Below are 21403 nucleotides of genomic sequence, written 5' to 3' on the forward strand. Positions count from 1 at the left end.
TGACCCGCCGACCCCAGAGTCGAGGCCGGGGTCGTGACGGCGCCAACGCCTCCTCTACCGCGGAGGGGCGGGAGCCGGGCGCGTCTCCGAGGGAGGCCGGGGGGAGGGGGCCCGACTGCTCACGGGGCGAGAGGCTGGCACGGCGGAAGACGTGCGGGCCGCTTGGGACGACCGTCACCTCTCCCCGGCCGGCCTCACCTCCTGCCCCCTGCCCCCGAGGCTGTCCTGTTCCCCTCTGGCTGAGACCACCCCCGCCCCCCCGTCCAGGCCCCATCCCCATCTTGTGTCTCCCGCCCCTCCCTCCCCACCCCCCCATCCTCCCGCCTGCCAGCAACTGCCCCCAGCCTCCACCTCCCGGGGCAACCAAGGACGATGGGGGCAGGAGCAGTGGAGGAGGGACAGGAGGGGGATGTAGAGGAGGAGAGGAGAAGAGGAGGAAAGGAGGAGGATGGAGAGGAGGCGGAGGAGGACAGAGAGGAGGAGGAGGAGGAGGATGGAGAGAGGAGGACGAGAGGAGGAGGAGGACGGAGAGGAAGAGAAGGTGACATTCAGTTCCCCCAAGCCCTGAGGGAGAGTCTTAGGGGCCAGGGGCAGCCCCGGGCTGGAGGGACATGACCGGGCTGAGGGACACGGGGCTGGGGGAGGAGGGAGGCAGGGACAACGGGACAGGGAGGGAGGGAGGGGAGCCTGGGGAGGCCGGCAAGGACGGATGGGGAGGTGGGGGAGAAAGGGGGAGAAGAGGAAAGGCGCAGAGAATGGGGGAGGTGAGGAACGAAAGGGAGGGCGGAGAGGCTGGGGGGAGGATGGGGAACGAGGGGAGAATGAGGGAGACGGGGGAGTGGGGGAGGATGGGGAGGGTGGGGAGGAGGGCAAGGTGGGAGAGGACAGGTAGGATGGTGAGTTCAGGGAAGATGGGGAGGGCAGGGAGAACCAGGTCACTGGGAGAGAATGAGGGAGAGGGGAAGGACGGGGAGGACAGGGGAGGTAGGGGAGAAAGAGGGAGTTGGGAAGGATGGGGTAGGTGGGGGCGAATGAGGAAGATGGGGAGGTGGGGGAGGCCAGAGAGGATCGGGAGGACAGGGTGGTGAGGAAGGCCGGGGAGGATGAGAAGGGCAGGGAGGTGGGGGAGGCTGGGGAGGATGGCGAGGCCAGGGAGGCCAGCCGAGGCCGGGAAGGCGGGGCGGATGGCGAGGCCAGGGAGGATGGGGAGGACAGGGGAGGTGGGGAGGAATGAGGGAGGTGGGGAGGACGCCCCGGGAGGATGGACCAGGGAGAACATGGAGGCCGGGGCAGCGGGGGAGGGGGGCCCCCGGACCTCCTGTGGCACAGGCCCCCAGGCACACGCGCCTCCACACCCACACACACCCACGCACACGCACACAGAGGCACCCGCACACACACAGAGACACACATGCACGCACACACACACACACACACACACACACACACACACACACACTTATCTGAGCACCTCTATTTTCCGTCCCTCTACGATTGTCCCATTCAGCTTCTCTCGCGCCCGATCGGCATCTGTGCTAGTTTCAAAAGTTACAAACCCAAAACCCTGTGAGCGGAGGAGAAGCACAGACACGGGGGGGGGGGGGGGGGGGGGGGCAGGCGGGACACACGGGAGGCGGGGGGGGGGGGACGTGAAGATGAGGTGGGGTGGGAGGATGGGGAGGAGCAGAAGGAGAGGGCGAGGAGGAGGAGGAGGAGGAGGAGGAGGAGGAGGAGGAGGGAGTGGAGAGAGAGCGAGAGCGAGAAAGGGAGGGAGAGAGAAAGAGAGGGAGAGAGAGGGAGAGAGAGAAGGGGTGAGTCAGGAGAGTTGATAGAGAAAAACTCAGGCTGCAGAGAACTGCAGAAAAAAGGGCCGGGTGTTAGTGCCGGTCACACGCAGGGGAAATTGGGGGCTTCAGGCGGGAGCTCCACCCCCCCACACGCCCCCCATCCCAACCTACATCCCGACCTCGGCCATGGCTGCAGGCCTGAGGACAGCACAGAGGCAGGGGGCTGCCCGCCCAGAGGTCAGGAGCGCAGGGAGCAAGGGGCTGAAGCCCCCTGGATGCACTGAGCTGGGGGGCGGGAGGGGGACAGAGCCGGGAGACCTCCCCGGGACCCTCCGCTCCAGGGGGACCCTGCCCCCCCAACCCTGAGGGAAGGTGGGGTCTGGTGGGTCTGGGCCCCAGGAGGAGGAGGAGGAGGAGGAGGTGGAGGAGGGGTTGGGCGGTGCGGACCAGTCTGGGGAGTCGGGGTTGGGGGGGCCGGAGGGGGTGGAGCGGGGAATACAAGCAGGCAGCGGTGCGGCTCAGGGTCGTCGGGTGGGCGTTGGGGGCGGGGGCGGGCGTGGGTTGGGGGGCTCAGCGCGGAGGAGACGCACATTTCACCCTTTAGCCGGGCGGCTCGCTACGGCCGAAGGGCGGGCGGCGTCTCTGCAGGACCCACCTTGGAGCCCCGCTCGTTAAAAATGATCTCCACGTCTAAAATCTTTCCGAATTGCTGGGGAGAGAACAGGGGGTGGGGGGGACGGGGAGAGGGGGGGCGGGGGGAGAGGGTGAGATTGCACCTCCCCGCCACCCCATCCCCTGCCGCGCCCCTTCCCGGCGGCTCCGTCCTCTGGCCAGTCTTGGTCTGGGCCCCAGCGGCCTCCCGGTCCGCCCCTCACCCCCCACCCCCTGCCCCAGGGCCGCCTCTGAGCCAGGACCCCCGTGTCTGGCCCCCTCCCCACCATCTGCCGTAGCAGAGCCAAGCCCCCCATCCACCGGGCACCCTGACTCCCGCCGAGGCTGCAGGCCCGAGAGCGGCCCGGAGGCAGGGGACTGCCCGCACGGGGGTCGGGGGCCCAGGGTGGGTGGGCGACACCGCGGGGAGCCCCAGGGATGTTGGAGGAAAGAGATGAGAGCAGACTTCGGGGGGGTGTGTGCGTGTCCACTCCTTGCCCAGGGCTCCCTGTCCTGGAGAAGGGGATGGGGGTCCCCGGGGCCAGGGCGGGGGGCCCGGTGCTCACCCCGAACATTTGCCGCAGGTCGGGATCCCTGAAACGGAAGGGGATGTTGGAGACGTGTAATCTCTTGGGCTGTTGCTTGTCTGTGTTCTCTGAGGAGTGCAGCGCTGGGCTGTCTGTCTGTGCGGCTTCGTCGGCTGGCTGGGGAGGACGCGGGCAGAGACGGAGAGACACAGAGAGATGAAGGTCTCCCAGCCGGTCTGGGGAGGCCGGGGAGAGAGGGCCGGAGCCCTTGGCCACGGCGGGACCCCGACGAATCCTCCCTCTCTCCCTTTCGGACAGAGCTGATCCCGTATCGATAATGATAATGACATTAAAGGTGATGTTTATCTGTATGGTCCCCTCCCGAGCACTCAGTTCAGTGCTCCACACAGAGTAAGCGCTCAATAAACACCACCGATTGACTGACTGGTTAATAAGTGCTCACTACGTGCCGGGCCCCGGGCTCAGCGCTGGGGGAGATGCGAGATCATCAGGTTGGACACAGCCCCCGTCCCACGTGGAGCTCACGTAAAGGGAAGAGAGAACAGAAACCGAATCTCCGTGTTACGGGGGGAAACTGAGGCCCAGAGAGGTGAAACAACTTGCCCAAGGTCACGTAGCAGGCAGGTGGCAGGGTTGGGATGAGAATCCAGATCCCCTCATTCCCAGGCCCGGGCTCTTTCCCTACACTAAATACCACAGATTGGTTAAGGATGAACTGTGTGTTAAGCCCTGTGCTAAGCCCTGAGGGTGATCCAAACCAATCAGATGGGACGCAGTCACGGTTCTCATCCCTGATGAATCTCCAGCTTGTCCCCAACTTCTTCCCCGCAGAGGGTTCGACCCTGCCTCCAACGGGCCACCTCAGGGACCCCTCAGGTTCCCGTCGTGTGGGGGAGAAGCGACGAGGCTGTTCGGGAACTCCTTGAGGGGGAGGGTCCTGCTTCACCTCCGTCGCGGCTTTCCGCAGAGCTCTGCACAGTGCTTTGCACACAGGGGCCTGGGAAACCGCCACTGAACTCAAGTTCAATTTTCCCACTCCTGTCCCAGGTCGGTGGGGTGAGGGAGAGGAGGAGAGTCGGCTGAGGCCGGCAGGACCCCCGAGTTGGCTGAGAGCCCCTTCACCCGCTGGGACGACCGCCCGCTCTCCTCCCATCTGCCCCACGTCCGGCTGGTTGCCCCGTGAGGTCCAGGGGCGAGCCTGCCCCGGGGGTGGGGGTAGGGGAGGCTCTGATCCCCTCCACCACTTGGGACTCCCTCACTGACCGGCCTGGGGTCTTCCTGGTCATAGAAGCCCCCACCTCCGCATCACCTGCCCTTCACTGGGGGTCGCACCGACCCCTCTCCGGCTCCCCTGGTCCCTCTTGGGATGGGTGCAGCCCTGCTAGTTTCCCTTCGTCGGCCACAGCCCAGACACGTCCCGTCCCGCCCCATCCTACCCCATCCCTCCTTCCGAGTGGGCGGTAAAGACCTGGACTGTCTGCGTGCCCGGGTCGGGCCGTGTCCCGCGGGTGGGAACTGGTGATGCCCCCGTCTCCCCCGCGACCCTCCACCCCGTCCCATCCCACGACGGTGGCCGGTCCTTACCGGGACAGCCTGGGTGCCGGGGCCGGGCCGTGTCCCGGGGTCGGGGCCCGGTGGTTCCGGGTGGGCCTGAGCCGGCGGTGGGTAGAGGGCGAGGCCGGGGTCCGGCCCCGGGGTCTGGCCCACGTAGTCGGGCGGGGGCGGGGGAGGCGGGTGGGGTGGCACGAAGTCGGCGGGGAGGCCGTTCTGGGGCGGCGGGGGGTACTGGGCCGGGGGGTAGGGCTGCGCCATCCTCTCCGGAGCCGTGGCTTCCTGACTACCCTGCGGGGAGGCAGAGGTGCAGAGACACAAACACACACAGAGACGGAGAAACAGAGAGACAGAACGGGAGACGGTGGTGAGACTGGAGGCCCGGACGCTGGCTCCGGCCCCTGTTCCCCGCGGTCTCTGCTCCCCGGATCGGGGGCGCTCAACGCAACCCCCCCGCCGCTCCCCAAACCCTCCATCGGCCGCCCTCCTCCCCCACATCGTGTGGAAACTCCTGCCCGTCTCCCCGCTGCTCTTCCCCACCCTCTTCTCACCCACTGGCTCTCCCCCAGCCCTTCCTTGGCACCCATCGGCTCTCCCCCCGCCTCGCTGCTCTCCCTCGGCCCCCCATCTCAGCCGTCGGCTCTCTCCCACCCCCTCCCTTCTCACCCGTCAGCTCTCCCCCTCCTTCTCCCCGTCCCCCGTCCCCGCTCGGCCCTCCCCAGCCTCCCAACAGCATCTCACTCTTGGCCCGTCCCGCCTCGGTCCCCTCCCTGGCGCCGTCTCCCGGCCCGGAACACCCTCCCAGACCACAGGCCTCCCTATCTTCAAAGCCCCCACCCTCCTCCAGGAAGCCTTCCCCCATTCACTCCCAATACCCCGACTCCTGTCCATCCAAGAGCTGCCCTTAGCTCTTGAGGGTTTCTACCCACCTTCGGCTCCTAGGTATATTTGTGTATTCCCCCGGACATTCAAATATCGATTCTGGTTATTTCCTCCAGACAGACCGGCACCCTGCTCCTTATTCTTTCCCTGCTTCCACTATTTGTAAATCCTTTTCATCTGCCTGTCTCCTCCATCAGATTGTAAACTCCACTGAAGTCGCCCCAGCACTTAGTACCCATGGCGGTATTGGTTAAGCGCTCACTACGTGCCAGGCACTGCAGTCAGCGCCGATGGAAATGGAAGGCCCCGGCTGAGAGTTGCCCGTCTCCCCAGATAATAATCATCATCGATAATTGTTAGGCGCTTACTATGTGCCAAGCACCGTTCTGAGTCCTGGGGTAGATACAAGTTAATCAGGTTGGACAAAGTCTCTATCTCACATAGGACTCACACTCTTAATCCCCATTTTACAGATGAGGTCACTGAGACCCAGAGAAATTAAGTGACTTGCCCACGTCATACAGCCGACAAATGGGTCTTTTGGTTGATGAGACGGATCAGTTAACCGATAACTAGTTAATTACAGTCTTCTCTTGAACTTATCCCATTTTTCCAGCCTCTTCCCCCTCTGGACCCCATTTTCCCGCTTCCCCTCCCTCCTCCTCTTCCTCCCCTCTCCCTGTCACCTCGGTGGTGGGGAGCAATGGAGCAGTCGCCAATCTCCGTGGGCTCGGTATGCCCGGCCAATTATTTACTGTTTTCCCTCCCACTTCGAATGGGAGCCCCGTGTGGGACAGGGGCTGGATCCAACCTGATGATCCCGTGGCTACCCCGGTGCCTACTAAAGTGCTTGGCACACAGTAAGCGCCTCACAAATACCACGATTATTATAAGAGACCAGGACCAAGGGCAGGACTCGCTCCCCCAGCCCGGCCCTGCTTCCCCGGCCCGACTCCCCCAGTCCAGCTCCCCTGCAGCTCACCTGGGCACCCCCGCTCCCCGGCCCCTTGCAGAGAAATGGCCGCGGGAGAGACCCCCCCGGACGCCGGACCGTCGCCACCCCGCCGGGTGGGGAGACGCTCGGAGCTTCGAACGAGGTGGTGCGTCTCCGCCGGCCGGAGGGGTTGTCATGGCAACAGATGCTGCGGGGGCGTGGGGGGCGAGCGAGCCGGGGAGAGGGGGAGTTGGGGATGGGGAGCCTCCCGCCCGGCTCCAGGGGGTCTCCAAGAAGGTCTAGGAGGGGAAGACCGCAGAGGCTACCGAGGCCGCCGCCTGCCGGGTAATGGCGGCCGGGCCACGGACGCTGTGCCCGCCGGTGGGCCCCGCACCCCGAGACCATCACAGTGCGTCGGCCCCCTTCCCGCCCACCCCCTCGCTGTACCCTGGACCCCGGAGAGAGCGTGAAGAAGACGGACGAGAGGGACTCTGGGTGGGAGGGCATCCGCCATTCCCGATGGGAGACCCCAGCCCCACAGCCCCGACGCCCACGTCCTTACGCTCTGCCATCTCCCCTACCGGCGATTCACGTCCATCTCCCCCTGCAGACTGGAAGCTCCCTGTGGGTAGGGATTGCGTCTACCAACTTTGTTGAATTGTCCTCTCCCAAGAGCTTAATTCAGTGCTCTGCCCACAGTAACTACTCAATAAATACCACCGACTGATTAATTGACCATTGTCCCTCTGAGTTTGCCAGAGCTAAGTGAAGGTGCCTCAACACTTCTGGGTGCTCCCAGCTGTGTAGACGGTGGAGCTCAATCACTCCACATTTCAGGTGGTTCCAGACTGTGTAGACAGTGGAGCTCAGTTGCCCCCACACTCCTGGGTTCCCCATTTCTGGGGCTGGGAGTCAGGCGACCTGGATTCTAATACTGCTGGCCTGCTGTGTGACCGCGGCCCAATCACTTAACCCCTTGGGGCCTCAGTTTCCTATTCTGTAAAATGGGGGATCAGTTTCCCTCTCTCCCTCCCGCTTACACCGAGAGTCCCGCGATGGACAGAGCCCTGACTAACCCGAACCCCCCCCTCCAAGTGCTTAGCATCCAGGAAGTCGTTACTTCAGTATTTAGTCCAGTGCTTAACAAATACCATAAATAAACCCCAAAGAACTAAATACCCAAACGCACTGGACTTCGCTACTAGTCTGTGCTCTTATCTAAAGGCTTAGAGGGCTCAGGGGCGAGGGAGAGAGAGGAAGAGGAAGAAAAGACGGGGTGGGGGGGAATATGTCGGCGTGCTTTTCATTATCCGATCCTCCTGAAATACTGTCTGGATCCAGGGAAATGAAATATTGTCGCTTTTCAGAGGAGCTGAGCCGAAATCACCAGCTCGCAGTAAATAAAGACACGATTTACCACATCGACACTTTCATTTAACAAAAACCCCGCTCGCTGTGTTTATCATGATTTCACCCACCTGGAGGAAGGCCCCCCTCCGCCCCCCCAAACGCTCGGGGGGGGGGGGGGCGGGGAGGGGTTGGGGGAGACGCCGGGGCGGAGGGGAGAGGCAGGATGGAGGGTGAAGACAGGGAGTGTGATGGCCACTAAACTCCACGTCACGGAAAATATGGGGAAACAACCTCGTATCTACCTCAGTGCTTAGTACAGTGTTTGGCCCATAGTAAGCACTTGGGAAGCAGCACGGCCTAGTGGATAGAACACGGGCCTGGGAGTCAGAAGGACCTGGGTCCTCATCCTGGCTCTGCTACTTGTCTGCTGTGAGTGACCTTGGGTAATATCATATCACTTCTCTGGGCCTCAGTTCCCTCATCTGTAAAATGGGGACGAAGACTGTGCGCCCCATGAGGGACGGGGACTGTGTCCAACCTAATTTGCCGATACCCACCTCGGCGCTTAGTACAGTGCCTGGCACACAGTAAGTGTTTAACAAATACCAGAATTATCAGCATCAACAAATACCATAATCGTTGTGTTCATCACCACTGCAGGGCCGCTGTGACCCTCCTTGCCTCAGTCGGGCACCAGCGGACGTCCCCTCAGTGTGCCCTCCCCCGCCCCCCACCACGGCTTCCCCCGCAACCCCGTGGGGGTCTGTCCACACCTCTAAAACCGACCCCGTCCCCCCCGGACTTCTCGAGGGCTCCAGAGCATCGAACCCTTCCTGACTGGCCTCGGGGCAGCAGGCCGGGCTACTGGGAGCCAGTCTTCACCCTGACCGTGGCCCGGCCCTCCCCCGGTAGGAGTCCCCAGCTGGACAGATGGAGCCGGCCTCCCTAAGCCTCCTCCTCTCCTCCTCTGGAAGTTAGCGATTTATTTATTGTTTTATTATTTTATGGCACTTATTAAGTGCTTACTAGGTGCAGGGCACTGGAAGATGGGAGCTAATCAGTCCCTGTCTCATGTGGGGCTCACAGTCTCAAAGCCCCGATGAGGGAACTGAGGCAGCCCCCGGGGTCCACGCCCCATCCCTGGAGGCAGCGGGCAGGGCGGAGGGCACCCCAGGTCCCCGGCAGATCAGCCAGCTGCAGGACGCTCTGCACCCGCCTCCGCGCCCACCTCCGTGCCCCCCTCTGTGCCCGCCGGCTCTTCCCAGCCCAGGTGCCGCTAGCATCGCCGGCCAGATGGCGGCCGGCGGATCTGGGCCGCCCCTGCCTCCTCCGAGTCGCTGTTGGCGGGGTCTGGGCCGGTCCCGGGGGCTCAAAAGGGCGGAGGAGGGGCCGGGCCGGGTGGGCGAGCTGAGCGGAGGCTGGGTTCGGGGTGCCGGCTCTGCGGGGGGGCGGGGGACGAGCCGGTGCTCCCCAGATCTCCGAGCGCCAGAGGGGAGGCCCGGCTCTGACGCATCCCGCAGCGGCCTGGCAGTGCAGAGCGGAGCGGAGCGGAGGGACGAGGAAGGGGGTGAAAACCGCTGAGGTGCCTTGTGTCCCCCAGGAGGTGGCTGGTATCGGGGCTGGGTTATATCTGTCACTGAGTCCGGAGGCCAGGGAACGGCACGGTGGGTTTCTCCAGCACGGACAGTGCTGCCGGGGTTGGCCTGGCCTCGATGCCAAAAGCAGGAAACCTCTCCATCCAATCCCACGGGCCCCACCCCCCCACTCCCATCCCCGTACCCCCACCTACCGCCTTCACTGGCCCCAGGTCGGCCGGCAGACCCTCCGTCCCCGTCCGGCCCTCTCCAGGCCCCACCCGGCCCCGGTCCTAGGATTGGGATCTGTCCCTCTGCCCTGCTCCGGGATGGGCACTGCCACCTGGCTCTGCCCCACGGTGTCTCCTCGGGTGGGCAGCGGTCACGGGGTAAGGAGGGAAGCAAGGGATGGCAGGGGTCTTGGGCTGGCCCAGGTTCCCGGGGAGCAGAGGGGCACGGGGACTAAGTGGCCCCCCAGAATCCGGGCAGGGGTCCCGACCTTCCAGCTCCAGGCAGGATCCCGGATGGAACTCCGGGCCCCGGCTCCCGCCGCTTCCGCCCGACCGGCCTCTCCGGCCCGTGGGGTCACCCGCCAGGCAAGGCCCGGAGGGGACTCCTGGCCCCGGCCCCGGCCCCAAGGTTAAGCGCAGCCTGGCAGCTTCCCTTGCCTCTCCCGGGGGACTTCCGTCCAGCCTGGACCGGAGAGCCCACGCGGACGGGGGTCGGGGGTCAGCAGATGTCCCTTTGCCAGCAGCCCCTGGGACACCGGGGAGACGGGGCAGAATCTCGGCCACTCGAACTGCAGCTCTGTCGCATTGCAGAATGGCGATGGGGACCGAGCTGGGGGAGGAGGTGGGGTGTGGGGTTGGGGGAGACCGGACCCGACCCCCGCTGGGCCGCCGCTGAGCGGGGGACTGCCCATCCCCACCCTGGGGAGCCGCCCCACAGCCCCCGGGGGTGCGGCTGAAAGCGGGGCCCCCGTCCAGAAGGAGCGGGAAGTTGGCCTCCTCCCCATCTCTCCTGCTGGCACCGATTCGGGCCAAAGGTGGAATTTTCTCCCGGAAAAACCCCACCTTCTCCCAGACGATCGAGGCTCCCGACTGCAGAGGCCCGGCCCGGGATGAGACTTCCTCCCTGAGGGTTGAGATTCCAAGTGTCGCACCAGCCTGGGATTTTGGAAGCATCTCCTTGGGGATGAGCACGGCGCTCGACCCCAGCTAATCAGCGTGGGAGTCGAGGCAGTGCGGCCGGTGGCCGGAGCCCGGGCTCGGGTGTCGGTAGGACCTGGGTTCTCATCCCGGTTCTGCCACCTGTCTGCTGCGGGACCTTGGGCAAGTCACTTCTCTGGGCCTCAGTTCCCTCTTCTGTCAAATGGGGATTAAGGCTGTGAAACCCATGGGGGACATGGATTGGGTTTGACTTGTATGAGCTTGTATTAGCACAGTGTCTGGCACATAGTGAGTGCTTAATGAATATCATTAAATGTAACAAATGCTATAAATAAACAAATAAATAAATAAATAAAAATAAATCGGGTCAGAGATCGGTCCCTGACCTCTGCCAGAGCCTGACAGGGAGGGCACGGAGGGGTCCTCACCCCATTTCCCGGACGGGAAAAGCGAAGTCCAGAGAGGGAAGGGGACTCACATAGCAGAGAGCAGTCAATGGTCCAGAAGGGAACAGATGGGCCCATCTCTTCCTGCTGGGCACGCTAACAGCTGTGATGATAACCGTGGTATTCGTTAAGCGCTTACTCCGTGCCAGGCACTGTACTAAGCACTAGGGTGGACGCAAGCAAATCGGGTTGGCCACGGTCCCACCAAGAGCTCCCGGTCTTAATCCCCATCTTCCAGATGAGCTCACTGAGGCCCAGAGAAGTGACGTGACTTGCACGAGGTCCCACCCAGCAGACAAGCAGCGGCACCAGGATTAGAACCCAGGTCCTTCTGACTTCTCTGTCCGAAATTGGCAGCCCAGACCGGTGCCTATCTCCAAGGCTGGTAGACCAATCGAAGGAGATCTAGCCTTCTGTATGCTAGAGCTATGAGGAACGTGGTCGCCTTGGCCAAGACCCCCCCGTCCTCCACCCCTCTTTGTCTTCTTCCCGTCACCCCCTGCTCTCCCCCGTCCGAGCTTCCTCCCGGGGAAGCCGCTGACGCTTGGCGAAGTCCCGCTTGACGTGCGGACGTTTAGAGGGGCTCCGCCATCGCTAAGTAGGTCAGCGGCCTCCTCCCCGCGATGTGCTTGGATAAACCGAGGCCCAGAGAGGGTCAGGTCCGGATCAGGGGCCGCAGCGGGGCTGGGGCGACCTAGGGGGCCGCTCCTGGACTGCACTGCCTTGATTCACCCCAGTGCTCAGGGCAATGCTCAACACACGGTTGATATTAAAAATTATCCCAGAAAGAGCAACAGCCTCTTGGCACGGCTGGCAGAGGGGGAGGGTGAAAGCCTTAAGGTGGCAGGCTTGGATGGGGGTTCTTCCCATCCCCTTCCCCACCATCACCCTGGGACTACTGGAGCCGAGCGCAGACGCCACAGAGGGCACTGCCCCGAAGCGGGCAGGGTGTCCGAGGGCCCGGTCTCGCTCCTCCCTGGCACAGAGACGTTCAGCTTTGAGCAACCCATGACGCGCGGGGACTGTGGAGGGGTTGAAGCGGCGGTCCCGGGCGGGCATGCCGCTTTGTGCCTCTCCGGGCTCGACCTGTCCGCACCTGCCCCTTCCCGTCCTCCCTTCCACCCTCCCGGGAGAGGTAAGCGGGGCATTCAGCCCCAGGGTCGGGCCTGACCCTTTTCTATAGCGGCAGCGGCAATGCCCGCAGCAGTGTCCACGATGTTGTGCATCACCCACCGGGGGCAAGTACCACAGACCGCCCCAGGCCCCTTCCCTGCCACCAGAGACCTTCCCCTCGGGCCTTGGACACATTTCCCCCAGCCCGGGCTGGTGCAATACATCTGCACTGACTGGAAGGGTGGGTTCTGGGTGGGGACACACACAGACACACAGACCCACACACTTACACTTACTCCCCTCCTCAAATCCACCACAGGAAGACTTTGGCTCACAACTTGGCCAACACACTAGCCCGGGCAGAACCATCCAAGGGCTGACACTGCAGAAAAAGCTTCTGGAAGGCCGGGGGTGGGCGTTAGACTACTGCTGGACTCTCTCCCAAGCGCTTAGTACAGTGCTCTGCACTCCATGGGTGCCCAGTCAGTAACAGTGCTCCTCCTCCTCCTCCTCTCCCAAGTGCTCAGGGCAGTGCTCTGCCCTGAGCAGGTGCCCAGAGAGGGGCTGGGGGTAGAGAGGGGAGGGGGAAGGTGCAGGAGTTGAAAGTCCACTGGCCCCGCGTTCATCTTTGCTTTTCCTTTGCGAACTGGGTTGGCAAGAGCAGAAAGAGAAGAGAAATGCTTCCCGGACGCAGGAGGAAGGGAAGGGTTTTCCCGGCCCCAACGGAGGGTACGGAACCCTCCACGTTCACGCGTGTCCATCCCCCCATCCCGCCCACGGCCAAGCCCCTTGTGGCCAACACGGCGGCAAGGCCCGGAGCGGGCGCGTCCTCCGGTGACCTAGTGGACGGGGGGTCCCGGAGGGGGTGGGAAGGTGGGGGGGGTCCTCGGAGCTTGCGGATCCGCGGCCAGAGGAGGTGGGAGACGGGGGGGGGGGGGGGCGCGTGTGGAGGGAACTGAAACGCCCAAGTGCACTGGGACGCGGGACGCGGGTGACAAATGAGCTTGGCGTGGTAATTACTTCTTATTAAAAATTCCTGTGATTAGCAGCTCTGATACCTCCGAGCAAAAGGCGCAGCTATTAATGAGAATCGAGGTTTGCGATTTCTCCTCCGAATGGTCTTGGGGAATCCCAGGGGGTCTGGGTGGGGGCTCGCCCTCCCACCCGACTCCTAACCCCAGAGTCCAGTTTCTCGGAAGGAAAACCCAGTGGGCCCCAGCTTAAAGAGAGAAGCAGCGTGGCCTAGTGGATCGAGTCCGGGCCCGGGAGTCAGAAGGTCCAGGGTTTTCATCCCAGCTCCGCTGCTTGCGAGCTGTGTGACTTTGGACAAATCACGTCACTCTTCCGGGCCTCGGTTGCCTCCTATTGCAAGATGGGGATTTAAGTCTGCAGAGCCCCATCTGGGACATGGACTGCGTGCAAACAGATCATCTTGTATCTACCCCAGCGTTTAGTCCAGTGCCTGGCGCATAGTAAATGCTTACCGAATACTATAAATAGAAATCTTGATGGGATCCTTGATTTGAACCCCTCTAAAACCATCTTGCTCTTCAGAGTGACTGTCTCTTTCCCCGGCAATTAATACGGTGTCTGACACATAAATTACAAAAAAAAGATCTTGATAGGATCCTTGATTCGAGCCCCTCTAAAACCATCCTCCCCTTCAGAGTGACTGCCTCTTTTTCCCCCAGGCCCTGCGATCAGCCACCTCCACGCCTGATGGTTAATGATTCTTTTTTTATGACCCTCAAGACCCCTTTCCTTCCTGGGCAATCTATCCCTCTCTGTAATTGGATGCAGTGATGAGATTTTCTTCTCTATGACACCGAGCTTTAACAATAAAGTAATTATCCTGACAAAAATCCCTGGCGTTTGCCTGGGTAAATTGTCCCTGGGCCTCCCTGCGTTCACAGGAACTTCACAATTGCTCCGTTTGGGGTCTGAAAGTGCTCGGGGCAAGCTGGAAGCCACCCAGGTCCCTCTCCCATCAGGCAGGCAGGGGCGGACATCTTAATCCAAGGTCTGCAGACACTTCCTCTGACCCAGGGGCAAGGGATTATCAATCGATCGATCGATCGATCGTACTTATTGAGCCTTTACCGTTAGGGGCACTGTACTAAGCACTAGGGAGAGGACAACATAACAGTATAACCCCCTCTCTCTGACTTCCTCGCTCTGTCTCTCAAGATGCCCATCTCCGTGTCTCTCTGCCTGTTTTTCGCTCGCTCCGACTCCCAATCTGGCTCTCATCTCCACCTCTCTGTCGCTCTTTCCGTCTCTGTCGGCCCCTCTCGTTCTCTCTCTCGATATGCTGGTCTCTGTCTCTGTCGGTCCCTCCACGCCGGGGGTGTCCAGCTCCTGCAGAGCTTGGAGAGGGAGAGGGAGAGAGAGGGAGCAGGCGGCTCTCTCCGCCAGGCCAGGCGTTTTGGTGATGTGAGGCCGCAGGCTCCAAGGCAGGGCTCCCCACCGCCGCTTCTCTTCCCTCCCCTTCCTCGCTCTCCCCTCCATTCCCCTGCACTGCCGGTCAGGCTCTCCCTGGAAAACCAAACCGCCCCCGGATTCTTAGACCGTCAGCTCCCCAACCCGGGGCCTTGTTTCCCAGCGCTCGGCCCAGCGCTCTGCACGCAGGAGACGGTTAGTTCCTCGAAAGGCAGGGATGGGGTCTACTGACCCCACTGTCCTCTCCCAACTGCTCTGTACAGTGCTCTGCTCCGCTCCTTGAGGGAAGGGATGTCATCTGTTATATTCCCCCGGAAGCCGAGTCCAGTGCCCTGCAAGTAGTACTCGTTCAATAAATCCCACCGATTAAGGAGAGGGATGGGCCAGGCATATAGTTTTGAGTCTTAACTTTCAAAGCCTTCCTGCTGGCACACCTCCTCCGAGAAGCCTTCCCCGACTAGGCCCTCATTTCATCTTTTTTTTAAATGGCATTTGTTAAGCGCTTACTATGTGCCAGGCACCGTTCTAAGCGCTAGGAAGGATCAAGTTGGACACAGTCTGTGCCCCATATGGGCCTCACAGTCCTAATCCCCATTTTCAGATGAGGCAACTGAGGCACAGAAGTGAGTGATTTGCCCAAGGTCACCCAGAAGACACGTGGCGGAGTGGGATTAGAACCCAGGTCTTACTGACTCTCCCACTTCCTTCTGCATCGCCCTGGCACTTAAGTTTGCACCCTTCATTCACCCCTCCCTCAGCTCCAAAGCACTTATGTCCATATCCACAATTCATTAATTTCTATTAATGTCCGTCTCCCGCTCTGGACTGTGGGCTGCTGGTGAGCAGGGAATATGTCTACCGACTCTGTTATATTGGACTCTTCCAAGCACTGAGTCCAGTGCTCTGCACACAGTAAGTGCTCAATAAATACGACTCATGGATTGACTCTCTCACGCACTTAATCCAGTGGTCTGCACACGGTAAGCGCTCAATAAATATGACTGAATGAATAAGCGCTCAATAGATACCACTGGTTTCGGGATTGACTCTCCCAAGCACTGAGTCCAGTGTTCTGCACACAGAAAGCGCTCAATAAATACCACCGATCGACTCTCCAAGCGCTTAGTCCAGTGCTCTGTGTGAGTGCTCGGTAACTACTATCGATCGCTTTAGTTGAGGTGAGCAGATCTGTGGGGATGGATAGAAGGGGAGAGGGAATTTCAATATTCTTCAGTCTCCGCTTCCCCCATTCCCGGAAAGCCTGGGGTGGCTACCTGGGAAAGGCTTGTCAATCTGCCGGTAATAACGTTACCGTTAAAAAAAAAAATAATAAGTTAGCTGGAGGATAAAAGGAATCCGGAGTGGATGTGAGAGGGACGTTGTTACGGAGGCAGGGAGAGAGAGCGAGAGCCGTAATTATTTCTGTGCTCCCGGGCACCTCTATAAATATCGGGGAGGAGGAGAGGCACCTCACAAGGCTCTGAGCCTCCTTCCCGCCTCCTGTCCAGTTCTTCCTTGCTGGGGAGAGGCCCCTCGGTCTCCACCCGCCTGGAGACCTGCCTGGATCGCGGGGTGGGGGTCCCCTGATCGAGTGGCTTCCCTTCTCTGAGTCTTGAGACTTCTATCCCCCACCCCCACCCCAGGTTCTTGGACCGTTACCGTTTTGTACATTCCAAGCGCTCAGTACAGTGCTCTGCACATAGTAAGCGCTCAATAAATACTACTGAATGAATTTCCGCCCTTCTTCCCACCTGTCCGGGCCCGGCGGAAGCCGAGAGCCCCTACAGAAAGTAGGCGTGCCCGATTAAAACGCGCTACGTGATGTTGGGGAGTGGTCCCGGCCCTTCCTCCGACACCCCCAAGCCCAAGACCCTTTGCTTTTAACGGTATTTGTTGGGCGTTTACTCGGTACTAAGCTCCGGGGTAGATACAGGCTCATCAGGTTGTACACGGCCCCTATCCCCCGTGGGGCTCACGGCCTTCATCCCCATTTTCCAGATGAGGGAACTGAGGCCCAGAGAAGTGAAAGGTCTTGCCCCAGGTAACCCGACAGCCAAGCGGCGGAGCCGGGACTGGAACCCAGGACCTTCTAACTCCCAAGCCCGGGCTCTATCCACTAAGTCACCGCCCTTTGAGCTCTTCCCACAAGAGTTTTACAGTCTACTGTGTGCAGAGCACTGTCCTTAGCACTTGGGAGAGGACTGCAGAATTGGTAAACACAAACCCTCTCCTCAATAAACTTACAGTCGATTGCGTGCAGGGTTTTGACATTTTGGTGGTGACGTTCCGATCCGGGTTGATTAATAAACAGCAGGCGGAGAGAGAGGTTTGAAGGTGGCTTTGGCCTCTGGCCTTTAGCCCCCCCGCTGTACGCAGCAAGCCCGCTGCGAGCAGGGAATGTGTCTGTTTTATTGTTCTAGTGGACCCTCCCAAGCGCTTAGTCCAGTGCTCTGCACAGAGTAAGCACTCAATAAAAACGATTGATTAATTTATTAGTTAGCTCTGCCGAGGGTGTCTGCTTCGGAGTGGCTGAGCGGTCAGGCTCCTGGCCTCCCGTACCTCAGAGAACAGTGCTGAGGGAGAGGCGGTGAGGCCTACCGAGAAGAGCCCGGGCCTGGGAGTCGGAGGACCTGGGTTCGAATCCCGGATCCATATCTCGTTCGGACCTCGGGCAGGTCACTTCACTTCTCTGGCCCTCAGTTCCCTCCTTTGCCAAATGGGGATGAAGACTGTAAGCCCCACGTGGGAACCGGATTAGCTCGTCTCTACCCCAGTGCCCGGCACATAGTAAGCGCCCGTAAGCTCGTTGTGGGCAGGGACTGCGTCAGTTTATTGTCATACCATACTCTCCCAAGTGCTTAGTGCAGTGTTTTGCACGCAGTAAGCCCTCAATAGATACAATCGGATTGATGAATGAACAAATACCATTTAAAAAATGCTAGTAGATAAACTGCTGGTGGTCCAGGTCCCCACCACGACCACCTGCCAGCCAGTGCCCACCGGGCACTCCATCCCAGACCCCTCCAGGTCTCCCGCTGCCCCACTGGGGGTTGCCAAGAGGACTGTGGGAGGCCCCGTTTGGCCTTCCGCCCCTCTGAGCAGCGGTGGGCTGCTCTCTCTCCACCGGACCCTGGGGTGGACGTTGGCCAGGAGGCGTTGGGCGGGGGTCCGAGTGACTGGGCCACCAAAGGGCCCTGAGCTTCGGCCACCAGCGGCCCCGCGGAGCGGCACGGGAGGGCAAGACTGCACTCCCACGAACCCCGAGAAGAGGGTCAATTCCTCCTGGTGCACGGGGCCGCGGGAGGAGGGGAAGCAGGGAGGTAGGAAGCGGGGAGGGGAGCGGGGCGGGGGACCCAATTCGGATACCGATCCCGTTCTGGCTGCCGTGCTCCTTTACAAGTGAGATCTTCCCCCGTCGATCCCTGCCGTCACCGGCACCGCAAATCAGGGAGAAACGATTCAGCCAAGGGGGCGAGGGGCAGGGGGATGGGAGAGATGGAGGGGGAAGAGGGAGGGGAGGGAGCAAAGGCCCCTTTAGCTGGAACTTCTTCCGCTCTCCTGATTCACTGCATTTATTCCCCGCCCTCCTTTTTAAGAAAACGTCTTAATATCGTCCGCGTGGACTTTCAGTTCACTGCTTCGCTTTTCGAGACCGGGAGGCGGCGGGGCTAAAAACCGTGTGCGTGTGGCCTTGTGTGGGAATTCTATCCGTGGGGTAAAAACGGCCAGCTCGGGTGTGGGAATTCTATCCGTCAGTGAGGGAATTCTAATGAAGTGGCGGCCTCTCGGATGATGATGGAAATCAGAGCGGGGAGAAGGGGCCTGGGTTTTCCAGAATGACCGGTTCGGAGAGGGTCAGCGGGCCCAGGGGGTCCCGCCAGCTGAGCTGGTCCGGCAGGGCGCCTACCCGCCTTGGCCGGGAGGGAAGACCGTGGCTGGCACGTGTGGGGGGCGGAGGGGCAGAGGAGGGGTGAGGGCGCAAAGGGAGACCTGACCCTCGTCACCCTCTGAGGAGGAGAGGGGTACGGTCTGGAAAAGCAGGGGAGGGGACGTGGAGGTGGGGGGGCTCCATCTGGGCCCAGGAAGCCCCCTTCAAGAGCTGCAAATGAAGCAGCACGGTATAGTGAATAGAACACGGGCCCGGGAGTCAGAAGAGTATGGGTTCTAATTCTGCTTCGGCCACTTGTCTGCGGTGTGGCCTTGGGCAGGTCACTTCACTTCTCTGTACCTCGGTCACCTCATCCGTAAAATGATAGTAAAATGACCGTGAGCCCCGCGAGGGACGGGGACCGTGTCCGGCCCTATTTGCCTGCATCCCCCCCAGCGCTTAGTACGGTGCCTGGCACGAAGTGCTTAACAAATACCATAATTATGATTATTATTAATAATAAACCCCACTTCCTGCTCGATTCATTTCTGATCCCCCCCGCTTCCACCCCACCTTATTCCCCGCTCCCCCCACGCCTATGGGGGCATAATCACGTCCTAGTGCCTTGGGGTAAACATCCCCTTCTTCCCTGGGGGTCGGTACCATTTGGCCACAAGACACCCCAGGATGGTGACTCCCCTTTTTAAAAATGGCATTGGCTCAGCCCTTACTGTGTGTCAGAAACCGTTCTTAGCGCTGGGGCAGACACAAATGAATTAGGTCAGACACACCCGATCCCGCATGGGGCTCCCGATCTAAGGAAGAGGGAGAACGGGAGAACCTTTCCTTCCTTCTGATGTGCCCCTCTCATCACCCGTAGTGGCCGACCCTCACGGCTGCTCCGAGATGATGACGACGATGATGATAATGATGACTGCGGTACTCGTTAAGGGTTTACTACGAGCCAGGCACTGTTCGAAGCACTGGGATGGATACAAGCTAATTGGGTTGGACACGGTCCCTGTCCCACATAGGCTCTTCACCTCCATTTTACAGGGGAGGGAACTGAGGCCCAGAGAAGGGAAGCGACTTGCCCAACGTCACCCAGCAGAGACGCGGCAGGGCCGGGATTAGAACCCAGGTCCTCCTGACCCCCAGGCCCGGACTCTAGCTCTGGGCCTGTGGGGCTACTGCCGAGCTCCAAGGCTGTTGGCTGACACTTCCCTCACAGGGCCTTGAAGTGGGGCGCAGTGGAGGGAAGGAAGAAAGGGGGGAAGGAAAGAAGGAGAGACCTCTCGGGTTCCTTTTCTGACTCCCTCCCCCTCTAGACCGTAAGCTCTCTGTGGGCAGGGAATGTGTCTCCCGACTCCATTGTTACGTTGTACTCTCCCAAGTGCTCCGCACACAGTAAGCGCCCAATAAAGACGACTTATTGATTGACTGAGCGGGCCGGGGGATGTGGCTGGGATGGTGGAGGGGTAGTTCTCTCCACTCGCCGAGTCTCCAGCGGTCGTCCATCCAACTCCGCATCAAACAGAAACTCCTCCTCATCAGCTTTAAAGCGCTCCATCAGCTTGCCTCCTCCTACCTGACCTCGCCGCTCTCCCATTGCAACCCAGCCCGCATACTTTGCTCCTCTAACTCCAACCCGCTCCCTCGATCTCGTCTCTCTCGCCATGGACGCCTCGCCCAAGTCCCGCCTCTGGCCTGGAACTCCCTCCCCCTTCGTATTCTCTCCTCCTTTCGAGCCTCACTGAAGGCCCGTCTCCTCCAAGGGGCCTTCCCCGACGGACCCCTCGCTCCCTCCTCTCTTTCCTGTGTCACCCACGTCCTTGGACCTGCCCTCCCTCCGCTTCACACCGGGAACCCTACGTCTGGACGGGGACTGCGTCCGACCCCGGGTTCGACTCCCGGCTCCGCCACTCGTCTGCATGCGATCTTGGGCAAGTCGCTTCGTTTTTTTTGGGCCTCAGTTTCCCCATTTACAAAACGGAGATTCAGACTGGGAGTCCCACGTGGGGACGGAGACTGCGTCGAACCCCATTTGCTCGTATCCCCCTCCTGTGCTCGGTACGGTGCTTGGCACATGGTAAGCGCTGAACAAATACCATAAATTATTATTATCCCAGGGGTTGGTATTGCTGTTGGCCGATGATAAGCGTTTAATGAACACCACGATTAATATTCATCTTACAGATGATGTTGCCTCTTCCTACTTTAGGCCGGGCAACCCCCCCTCGGCCGGTTGAGGCGGAAGCAGCGGGAGAGAGGAGGAGGAGGAGGAGAGGGCTCAGGGCCGCGGGCGGAGGAAGCTTCTTTTGCAGGAGGCTGCAAGGAGCGGAGAAGCCTCCGGGCCCCGAGATGCCGGGAGAGGTTTCTTCAGGTGACAGAAGCCAGAGAGGAATGGGCTGGGCTCCAGTGCCATCTGGCTCCACTTTGGTGCCAGGGGCCGGGGGGGGGAAGGGGGTCAGAACCGGGCAGTGCTGCAGAGGCGAGACCCGGCCGTGGGGTCCCTCACCCCTGCCATCCTGGCAGGGTGGGCGGGGATGGGACCCCTTCCCCCCGGAACGCTCCCAGAGGGGCTGCTTCGGGCTGGGGTAAAAGAGAAAAAAAAAGGTATTTGTCAAGCGCTTACACTGAGCACTGGGGTGGGTACAAGCAAATCGGGTTGGACACTGTCCCTGTCCTGCTTGGGGCTCGCAGGCTTAATCCCCATTTTAGGTAACTGAGGCACAGGGAAATGCGACCTTCTGACTCCCAGGCCCTATCCACTATGCCAAGCTCGGGGGCGGAGGAGGTGGGGGGGCTCCGATGGATCGGGGGGCTCCTCTGCCCCTCAGAAAAGCCAAGGCGGCTGCCAAACCAGAGCAGCGTTTGAGATCCCCTGCACATCCTTCCCCAGGTAGAATCCCCGGTCTCCTCCTCCCACCTCCTTCGGACCCCTGCCCATAATAATAATAACAATGAAATAAGTGGTATTCGTTAAGCTTTACTATGCTCCGGACACCACCTCCCCTCTCTCTCCCGGACATGGGCGGCCCTTTTCCCTCTCCTTCCCGGTCCCCGTACCGCGAATCGATAGATGGTATTT

General features: G+C 60.9%; 1 protein-coding gene across 2 annotated transcripts in view; it reads right to left on the reverse strand.

Moving 5' to 3' along the window:
* Window positions 1-21403, reverse strand: part of RBFOX3 (RNA binding fox-1 homolog 3) — a 35720-nt gene that overhangs the window by 7693 nt on the left and 6624 nt on the right. Inside the window, exons 2-5 of one of the 2 annotated variants that reach the window (XM_029056978.2) lie at window positions 4571-4828; window positions 3005-3142; window positions 2443-2496; window positions 1472-1564 (exon numbers count right to left, since the gene is read on the reverse strand). In XM_029056978.2, coding sequence (XP_028912811.1) covers window positions 1472-1564; window positions 2443-2496; window positions 3005-3142; window positions 4571-4828 — 543 coding nt within the window. The remainder of the gene's footprint in view (window positions 1-1471; window positions 1565-2442; window positions 2497-3004; window positions 3143-4570; window positions 4829-21403) is intronic. The other variant, XM_029056979.1, reaches the window with a different exon arrangement.

Source organism: Ornithorhynchus anatinus, unplaced genomic scaffold, assembly GCF_004115215.2.
Source record: "Ornithorhynchus anatinus isolate Pmale09 unplaced genomic scaffold, mOrnAna1.pri.v4 scaffold_264_arrow_ctg1, whole genome shotgun sequence".
NCBI lineage: Eukaryota > Metazoa > Chordata > Mammalia > Monotremata > Ornithorhynchidae > Ornithorhynchus > Ornithorhynchus anatinus.